General features: G+C 38.4%; 1 protein-coding gene across 1 annotated transcript in view; it reads left to right on the top strand.

The window, feature by feature from the left end:
* LOC137046778 (5-hydroxytryptamine receptor 3A-like) overlaps window positions 1-7,045 on the top strand; it is a 57,426-nt gene extending 50,381 nt beyond the window's left edge. The window contains exons 8-9 of the mRNA XM_067424179.1: window positions 4,938-5,069; window positions 6,521-7,045. Coding sequence (XP_067280280.1) covers window positions 4,938-5,069; window positions 6,521-6,738 — 350 coding nt within the window. The 3' untranslated portion in view covers window positions 6,739-7,045. The remainder of the gene's footprint in view (window positions 1-4,937; window positions 5,070-6,520) is intronic.
* Window positions 7,046-11,452: the final 4,407 nt, after the last annotated feature.

Consider the following 11,452-nt stretch of genomic DNA (forward strand, 5'->3'; position numbering starts at 1 on the left):
ATGTGTGGGTGTGTGTGTGTGTGTGGGGGGGGGGTGTTCTTGTTGTTTAAGATAAAATGAAACTGGAGAACTGTTTTACCTCCTGTAAAGTGTTACTTCTTTGATCCTCCAATAAAAATATTTGTCAAAAAAAAAGAATAAATGTTTCCCTCACAAGGGGGACTTACCAGTTCACCTCCTGCGTGCGACGATATCCACGCATAAGTTTTACTCACAGTATGCATGCTTAGAAGCGCAACTGCTTGAGGGTGCGCTTCTCACAGCCCAGCAAGGCAGGATCTAGAGTATCATCATCACGGTCCCACTCAGGGGCGGATGTAAGAAGCGCCTGGGGAGACAATGAAGAAGAGCAGTAAATTAGATGTAATTCTTAACTCACCCACCTAAGGGAGGTATATTTCATCCATGCCAACAGCGTTGTGATACTATTCCTCTTCTCTGGGAGGCTGCCTCTTTGCGCCCCGCCCTTAACCGCGGGAGCACGAGAGGCAATGTTGGCCCCTAGGCCCCGTCACTGGTCCGTAGACCGTGAGGCCTCCCACCTGCCTGGGACCCGGATCTCAGCGGTGTGCGGGTCCTCGGACACCACCACCCGCGCTTCTGCGACACTGGCCCTCAGGCCCTGCTATCGCTGATATGGCGCTCGGCTGCGCAGCGCGTCAGGGTATTTTCCCTGATTGAGATCGCTCAGCAGGTCTTCCCAGTACACTTGCAACACCGACATGGCGTAAAAGTAGCACCAGGCCGACCCGCTGCCGTGTATGCCCCGCCATCTAAACTTCTTGAAACATAGTTGAAAGAAGCTCAGATGGCAGGGTTGGAGCTCTTAGTGTCCCCGCCTAGCCGGATCTTTCTAGATTATTCTTGACGACAATCCGGGGTGAGAACACATACCCATATCCACCCATCCTCTGATGTCTGTGAATACACTGAATATGGGTTCTTCCATACCCTCACAATCTCAGTCAGGAGATCAGGAAGGAATGGAAAAGCTCAACTGAGCTGATGGTTATAAACGAGCGATCTCTCCTTTAATGCGCCCGCATGACCGCTGCAGCCTGCATGCAGCGCGCTCATAACAGCCATCGGCTCAGCATACACGTCAGGATGTCCCTTCTCACCAGCTATCCCTAAGAGCATTCGTGATTAAGCTCGTCAGTCGCTAGATCGCCGGAGGGAAACGTCCCATCCGAGGGACCGTGATGCGCATCCGCGCTCAGCCTCGGCGTAAGCGGGGACCACATCACTCCTCTCAGATGCAAAAACGGAGCGATCTCGGATTGAAAATCTTGCTCACATTACACACAATCGAACAAATGACTCCACAAGAGCTTGACTGTGCATGCTCTTAATCCCAGGCAGAAAATAAATGAATTTGGATTCCCTTTGACTTGAAGCATTCAGACAAAAACAGTCCCTGAAGACGAAGAAGCTGGTGTCATGTTTGCAAGGCGCCCTTATATACTTCCTCTCAGATGCAAAAACGGAGCGATCTCGGATTGAAAATCTCGCTCACATTACACACAATCGAACAAATGACTCCACAAGAGCTTGACTGTGGATGCTCTTAATCCCAGGCAGAAAATAAATGAATTTGGATTCCCTTTGACTTGAAGCATTCAGACAAAAACAGTCCCTGAAAACGAAGAAGCTGGTGTCATGTTTGCAAGGCGCCCTTATATACTTCCTGGTCGCACCTTGATGACATCATAGGCTGTCGCCGGTCAATAGGATTGCTGTGATTTGATAGTAGCTCAGACACCGGTCACGCTGGAGGCGTTCCCCCCGTAGCGTCAAGCTGACGCAGCTCGAATTCCCTTTCGAAAGGGAACTCACCATAGACAGGGCTCAATCCGAGGGGCAGGATATAAACGATTGTCTTTCAAACTCCGGTTACACTTTATAATAACGTTCAGTTGTAAGTCATTTATAAGTGGTTAGTTAATGATGAACTAATCATTTACAAAACATACATAAATGATTATCAAGTGATATGCTAACATTTTATAAATGTTATGTAAATTCTGTTACAAGTCATTTACAAGTGATTAGTAAATAATTAACTAATGATTTATGAAACATGACTACGTATTCATTAATGATTAATGAGTGATTTGTTAATTATTTTACATATATTTAGTAGATTAAGTAATAAGTAATTTACAGTTTAATAGTTAATAATGAACTAATGATTTACAAAACATGACAATGCATTCATGTTACTAAATTGTTATTTTTGTATATTTTGTAGATTCAGTTATACATTATTTATAAGTTATTAGATAATGACAAACTAATCATTTACAAATCATGAGTATACATTCATAAATGATTAAGTATAATATTCTAACAATTTGCAAATCTGTAAGTTATCTTTAAAAAATAGCATATAAAATAACCAAACAGATCCATAGTAAATGGTTAAGTTACTAGTTAATAGATTATTAATCACTGAAATGTCAGTGTACCATTATCTCAATAAACAATTGTTAACCATGAACAAATGATGATCAAACCATTAGTAGATAATGAATATATATAATTTATTGATGCATCATTACATTTTTAAGCTGGTCTGTTAAAACCCACAAAATGCATTTATGCTAAAGCAATCTTTTTTTTAAAGAATGATAAATTACTAGTTGTCAAATTAATACACATTTTAGAATGACTTAAAGTCAGGGGATTGCAGTGCGTTAAGTTAAATCCTTTTACTCAGTGGTGCAGACTTGTGTTCTTTGAGGGGTCTAGTGATAATGTGAACTGGTTTTACCCTCCAGTGAAGCATCAGGTTCACGTGTCAGAGAAGACAGCTGTCTATACCCTCACCAGTCAGCATTTACATTAAAGTACACACTACAAAGTGTTCATCACCTCTTAGAGATGATGTTGTAAACGCATGAATAAATAATTTATAAATCTTTATCACCCGTTACAAATGATCTGCACACGTATACAAGGCATTTACAACGCTTTCTGCGTCCCCTAATCTAAAGTGTGGACTATTCATCACTTGTAAATGTTTTACACATCATTTGTAGAAATTTCTTACCCGTTACAAATGATCTGCACAGGTATACAAGGCATTTACAATGCTTTTAGCGTCCCCTAATCTAAAGTGTAGACTATTCATTACTTGTAAATGTTTTACACTGTAGATATTTATCACCTGTTACAAATGCGTCCATTGGTTGTTACAACAAATGTAACATTAAATGTGAAAATTAAATTATGCTATTCCTCACCTGTTGCAATAGAAATGTGTGAATAGGTAATTCATCTAAATACTGGAAGCATTTAACTCAAATTCGTCACAACCAATCCCTTCCCTAAACCTACCCGTTTGTGTTTTAAAATAAATAAAAAAAAAACAGGCAGATATGACTGCAGGAACAATTTATTCAAAAAGTACAAATATTCCAAGTGTCCCGAGGCCAAACGATTGGTTTGTGTGAAGTATATCCCCAGAAGCGATCAGCAGCATCGAGTCCATCAACCGACCGATGATTAATGATTAACACATTTCAAAATTTGCCGCCCAGAACTTCCGAAAGAAACGTCACGTCAGTTTTGACAGCATTAGCTGTCGTGTGTCTCGTGACCAATTGCGTCATTACGTCAGCTTTGATTGTAAAATGCCATTGGCTCTCGTGTGTCATGTGACCGATTGCGTCCTGCTAAAGAGTCAGGACAGGAGTATTATTTGAATGATAAATATGATAAATATGCGTTCATAAAGGGATCATTTTAATGATTAAAACATTAAGATCAACTCTGTTCTTCACATAAAGATATCGTATGACTTAAGAAAACGTTGAATACAACATGAGCTAATACTTTTATACAGTTTTTGGTCAGTTTTTGCAATTAAAAAGTAGCCTATTTATATTTATAAAATCATGTCTACTTTTATAAATGTAAAGAATTAAATGCGTCTTGATCTGATGCAGGGATATGCAACAATACAGTATATGGGCTACTCATCATTTACTAATGGTTTGATCATCATTTGTTCATGATTAACAATTTATTGAGATAATAGTAGATATGAGATATGATTTGTAAATTATTCGTTTATCATTATCTAATAACTTGTAAATAATGTATAACTGAATCTCCAAAAGATACAAAAAAGGAACATTTATGAAATGCATTGTCATGTTTTGTAAATCATTAGTTCATTATTAACTAATCATTTTGTAAATCACATATACCTGAATCTACTAAATATAAGTAAAATAATTAACAAATCACTCATTAATCATTAATGAACACGTAGTCATGTTTCATAAATCATTAGTTAATTATTTACTAATCACTTGTAAATGACTTGTAACGGAATTTACAAAACATTTATAAAATGTTAGCATATCACTTGATAATCATTTATGAATGTTCTGTAAATGATTAGTTCATCATTAACTAACCACTTATAAATGACTTACAACTGAACATTATTATAAAGTGTTACCCAAACTCCCTCTGCACGCGATAGGATAGAGCTACAACCAACCAGAGCAATGAAGGTGAAACGTCATTATTATGTTATGCCCACCGACTCTATACACGATGTGATTGGCCCGACCAGAATTTGGTGTTTACAGCTCAGAACTGTATTGAGAATTACTAGACGACACTCACGGGCAGATTAGATTTGCTGCCGCTAGGGTGCGTCTAGATTTCTAGGCTAGGGCAGCTCAGTATTCCACATGTACCAGATGTGAGCTGGATCTGGGCCGACACAATGTTGCTACGTGGGACAGGAGGCCAGCAGAGCGAGCTTGAGGCCACATTTGGGTCAAGATCAAAACAAACAAAAAACACTTGAAATCATGCATTGTTTAGTTTAAACAACAACAACACATATCACAGAGGTGTTATGTAAAGGCATTATAGCACAGGTAAGCTGTTGCAGTCAACGTTTTCTGTATTAACAGGGGTATACTGCGGTGCGGTTTTCTGTCTAATGAGCATCAGCATTGTGGAGACCGTCTTTGTGAATTATCTGATGGCTAAAGGAGCTGAGAAGAGATCAGTGGAAACAACAGCTACTGTCAGTGGCCAAGAAGGTAAGAGCTGACACAGCATCTGATTATGAGGATTTTTTTTCTTCTTCTGTATTTTGAACAAATTACACAAATTTACAAATTAAGGCTTGTGCCCCTAAAATAGCATTTGAAGTCTAAAATTAGCACATGTAAAACAAATTGTGCATGAAACAAACCAATTTAAAGCCATATATGAAATTAATTTGTTGTTCTACAATGGAGCATCAACAAAGAACCCCCATCAAAAACCTGTGTATATACAGTATATACAGTGGGGCAAACACATATTTAGTCAGCCACCAGTTGTGCAAGTTCTCCCACTTAAACAGATTGGAAAGGCCTGTTATTTTCATCATAGGTACACTTCAGCTATGAGAGACAGAATGATAAAGAAAATGCAGAAAATTATGGTGGAAAAAAAGTATTTGGTCACCTACAAAATCCGAGAACCACATGGGGGGACCTAGTGAATGACCTACAGAGAGCTTGGACCAAAGTAACAAAGGCTATCATCAGTAACATGCTGCCAGGGACTCACATCCTGCAGTGCCAGACGTGTCCCTCTGCTTAAGCCAGTATATGTCTGGGCCTGTCTAAAGTTTGCTTGAGAGCATTTGGATGATCCAGAAGAGGATTGGGAGAAAGTCATATGGTCAGATGAAACCAAAATAGAACTTTTTGGTGAAAACTTGTCGTGTTTGGAGGAGAAAGAATGCTGGGTTACACCATACCTACTGTGAAGCATAGGGGTGGAAACATCATGCTTTGGGGCTGTTTTTCTGCAAAGGGACCAGGATGACTGATCCGTGTAAAGAAAAGAATGAATTGGGCCATGTATCGTAAGATTTTGAGTAAAAACCTCCTTCCATCCACAAGGGCATTGATGATAAAACGTGGCTGGGTCTTTCAGCATCACAATGATCCCAAACAAACCGCCCAGGCAACAAAGGAGTGCCTTCGTAAGAAGCATTTCCCGGTCTCCAGATCTCAATCCCATTGAAAATCTTTGGAATGAGTTGAAAATATGTGTTTCCCAGCGACAGCCCCAAAACATCACTGTTCTAGAGGAGATCTGTACGGAGGAATGGGCCAAACTACCAGCAACAGTGTGTAAAAACCTTGTGGAGACTTACAGAAAAGTCTCAGAGACTTTTGTCATTGCCAAAAAAAGGGTATATAACAAAGTATTGAGATGAACTTTTGTTATTGGCCAAATACTTATTTTCCACCATAATTTGCAAATAAATTCTTTAAAAATCTGAAAATGTGATTGTATGTATTCTTTTTCTTATTCTGTCTCTCATAGTTGACGTGTACCTATTATTAAAATGACAGGCCTTTCTCATTTTTTTTTTAAGTGGGAGAACTTGCAAAATTGTTTGCTGACTAAATACTTTTTTTCACCACTGTATAACATCATGCAGGCCAAACAGTGTTTATCCAAAGCCATGCTTTGCTTTCTTCCCCTCCAGACTCAGTTAGAGATCAGAATGGAGTGCAGTCTTTTAGCCTCAACCATCTGAAGCAGATCCTCACTGAGTGTCGGGCTGCAACTCAAGGAAACCAACAAGAGAAGACATGTCTGACCTGGACCAGAGTGGCAAGAATCATAGATAACATCTTCTTGGTTCTTTACATAATCACTGTTATTGTGTTTCTGTCTGTGCTTGGGTCGAATTGGATTCCATAGTGATGTCTAATATAGATGAGATACAATACAATATTAACCTTTATTCAGAGTTTATGTTTAGTTTATAGAGTTTAACACACAAGAATACATGGGTGAAACACAAAGATGGAGATATGGGTTAAACAACTACTAAGAAACTAAGAAACAAGAATTTCATAATATATATCATAATATGTCAAGCATATTTCCATACTTTCTATATTTCTATCCATTATACTTTTTTCTAAATCTGTCCTGAGTTGGTAAATTGTGAATCTCCACTTTCTCTAACGAAGGTGCATCAACTCACTGAATAGCATATATGTGTATATATATATATATTAAAGTTAAAGTTTATATATATATATATATATATATATATATATATATATATATATATATATATATATATATATATATATATATATTAAAGTTAAAGAGTTAAATGTTTCGACTAAGTATTTACACATTCGATTCAGAATTTATATATATATATATATATTAGGGGTGTCCCCGACTAAGGATTTACACATTCGATTCAGAATTTTCGAATCTCTCTATGGTCGACCGATAGTCGAATCATCTGTGTGTGTGTAAACCATAGACCGTAAAAAAATAAACGGTATAAACGGGTTGGGAAGGGCAGGACACTAGTCAGCAGGAGGCTAAGACTATTTTATTTTACTTTACACACGGCACACCACAGATATGTATACATATCTATGCGGCACACAGCCACCACTTTTAATAAAGTGATCAAAACTAGGCTACACTACACATTCGTAAACTAACCGTTCTCTCATAACATTTAAAAGCCGCGATCGAAACATAGAACATCACACGAATATATAAAAGAACATTTTGATAAATAAACCTTAAAAAACCTGCCTAGTGAGGAAAAGAACACTTTGAGTGCGTTTATATGGGGGTCGCACACCAGACTGAAGCTCAGCACCGTGTCTCAGGTAACGTTATCTCACTTCAGGCAGACGTGAACATTTTATACGCGCGAGCTCAATTTTGAATCGACTTCTGACAGAAGAGCTGCACGATGAGTGTATCTTGTAGCACAGGGTGAAATCAGTATGTGCATTCATGATTTGAGGGAAATATACATTAAATTGCCGTGGACAGGTGCCGACTGCCGCCGTCGGTGTATGTGCTCGAATTTTAAAGGCGCGGCGCATTCGGTGCGAAGCTCAGTCAGTGCCCTTAAAGGGGCGATCTCTCAGCGCCACGACACGACTTTATAACACTAATATTGAGCACCCCCATATTGCCAAAATGGTATGATCCTCGTTTCATAACACCCGCGAAGATTCAACCATGAGATCAGTGGTCGAATCCGGTCCTGCATATCGATGCATCGAGTCTTCGACTATTAGGGGTCACCCCTAATATATATATATATATATATATATATATATATATATATATATATATATATATATATATATATATATATATATATATATATATATATATGTATATATATATGCTATTCAGTGCTGTCTTTTCATTTCTGTATCTCAATGACATCTGTGAATAAAATACAGTACAAACACTAAGAGTGTAACTTTGAATCATTTCTATTCTCTTCCAATTGCACTCACACATACACTAAGATGTAACTTACAATTGACAATAATTGTCATCAAAACTTCAGCCATAGTTTTCATCAGAACATCCCTCCAGAGTAAACTGTTATATTGAAAACCTGACTAAACAATTTAACTGTCTTATCCGTGCACAATGACACAAGGACTTGTCATTCTGATGACACTAACATGTTCATTGACACAGATATTTACTTTTGAGAGATGAACTAAGGATCTTGAGGAAGAGAGTGGCTTTTGCAGGTTATCCAGGGTGTTATCCAATTTTTGCTATTTGTAAAAATTGTTTTGAGAAATGCACTTACTGTTTTGCAAATTGTACCAAAGCGACTGAGAAAAGCTGTTTTTTTTACACCCTCATGTCATTGAACACCCGTAAGACCTTTGTTCATCTTTGGAATACAAATGAAGATATTTTTGTTGAAAGCTGATGGCTGAGAAAGGCTTCAGAAAGGTCTCCATTGGCATTCAGTACATTCCCACTCACAAGACCCATAAAGGCACTAAACACATCGATACAAAGTCCATCTCACTACAGTGGCTTTACTATAATTTTTCAATGCGACGAAAATAGTTTTTGTGCGGCAAAAAAAAAATCTAAATAATGACTTTATCCGGCAAGTTAATTAATGAAATAATTTTCATTTTTGGGTGAACTTACCCTTTAAGTAATACAACAAACAGCTGGTCGGAATTTAGCACAACACCGGAGCTGAATAATGCACAAGCTCTTGAAGCTCCGTCCTCTTCTAGAAAGGGGGCAAAGAGTGCTCATTTGCATTCAAAGGGACACACACAAAAGCGTTTTTGCTCACCCTCAAATAGTGACAATGTAACATGCTATTAAATTTTTATATTTTTATTATTTTGGAGACAACCCTCACTGCAGTCTGTAGCACGATGACATAGCTGGATCAGATCCAATACGTACTGGATGGTGGATCGTTATGGCGACGTCATTCATACCGATCTCTGGGTTAATTTATAATGCGTATGCGCTAGTCTTAATGTATGGTCATTATTGTATATAGATGATGTTCTAAACTGTGTAGCTGTAGTACTGTTAAAAAATATTAAGTAATTAATTGATGAATAAATCATCTTTTCATAAATGTGATGCTTAAATTATCCTAGTTTCGCTGTACATGCATGCAAAACAGTTACAATTTTATATTCTGATCTTACCTGCTGTTGAGTGGAAGGAAAAATGAGTCAAGTAATTGTCTCTGTAATTTTAATCCTCAAGGTACAATGCAACACGATCTGTAAAGAACTTAAAATACCAGTAGCCTACACATTCAAGGGAAAATGCAAAACGTGTGTCCTGATGGAGTGAGCATGTTATTAATCGTTATTTTTGCGCGAGCGGTTTGAGTATTTATCTATCCAGCAAAACTCTCCTGTGCATTCAATGATGTCCCCAAAACTCTACTGCGCATGCGTATATGATGTCATCAAAATGGGAATTAAACGACCACGCATGCGCGTCCAGTACATGTTGGACCTGATCCAGAACGTCATTGTGCTACAGGCTGCAGCGAGGACTTCTTGGTATTTTGAGCTAAACCTTCACATACACACTCTGTGGACATCAGAAACTTTTTTCACATATTGTCAAAAGGTAGCCTAGAAATCTAGACGCACCCTAGCGGCAGCATATTTAATCTGCCCGCAAGTGTCGTCTAGGAACTCTCAATACCCTTCTGAGCTGTATTCCTCAGAATCTGGACGGGCCAAACACATCGTGTATCGAGTCAGCGGGCGGGGCCATAATGACGACGGCCGAGTTGCGTTTGCGTGCTTCTAGTAAACACAGAAACTGATGAACGGCGGCGGTCTTTCAAATCAGCTTTGACTACGATTCTGGAAGACTTGGAGTTAAGCTTTTCTCTGAGAAAAGAACAAAGAGTGACTCATACAGTGATATATGAGTGCGAATTTTAGCAGGCAACCTTGCCAAAATAACACACATTTTACCCCCCAAACGCCATTGTTACGTAATTGTACAGTCATTCTAAACACACTTTTAACCTTGGGTAAAGTAACATTTCACACTTTTATATTTATGTAACAACAACGACTAATGAGTTTAATGTCTCGGGGAATAATTAACTCAAAAGGGATTTAATATTCAATATTCATGAATTTATGAATATAATTTGCCAGTTGTTCATTACGTATTAAAATTTTCCGATAGGGAAAATTGTTTAATTAAATACAAGTAACCCTTTATGAAATTGCTTGAAATTATCCTACTAAGTTTGTCCTGCAAATTAGTTATAGACTTTTCAAATCAATTCTCAATAAAGGGATTACTGCTTTACGAGCGCATGAGAAACATTAACTTTACTGATCAGGATAAGTTCAATATTTCAAATGGTCATACAGTTTACTTTACTAACATAGTAGCATAAGCAGTTAGGTAACGTTTAGATCGCAAGTTTCATTGACTTTGTGTATGTGGCAGAATAACAGATTCAACTCATTAAATGTCTTTCGGAGGTTTAATAAACACAGACTAAAAATAACACTACAATTCACACAGAAAGTACATACTAAATATGCATCAAGAGAGTAGAAGTATAGATATTAACGAAAGAATACATAAAAGAGAATAATGAATAGACTGAAGTTAGAGAGAGATAAAAGAGAGAGAGAGAGACAAAGAGAGTGAGGGGGAGAGAGAGACAAAGAGAGTGGGGGGGGGGGTAAGCAAGGCATGCTTTCCTTCAGTTCAACCAAATACGACCTTCACGGAGTTAATTTATCCCAACGGGGACATAACACACCCTCTTTACAGCAGTAAGAAATAGAATACTTGCATTCTTTTTGGTTTCGCTTTGGCTTCTCGCTTGTGTGCGTATGTGTCTCTGCGTGTTCAAATGTCCTGCATGTCCGGCGGTCCGGCGGTCCTTTCCGAGGTTGGGAGGGAAGCGGCTGTTTGCTTTAGCGATGCTTCGTGTTCTTGAAGATCGGATTGTAGAAGAGAAGATTTTTGGAAGAGCTGAGGCCTGCTTGGAGGGCCTGCATTGGTGGCCTGGCTCAAGGGCCAGCCACAAAGACGTGTTGGTTCAGCCAGAGAGAGAAGAGAGAGTGGGGAGTGTAAGAGAGAAGGAGGG

The sequence above is a fragment of the Pseudorasbora parva genome, chromosome 2, assembly GCF_024679245.1.
Source record: "Pseudorasbora parva isolate DD20220531a chromosome 2, ASM2467924v1, whole genome shotgun sequence".
NCBI lineage: Eukaryota > Metazoa > Chordata > Actinopteri > Cypriniformes > Gobionidae > Pseudorasbora > Pseudorasbora parva.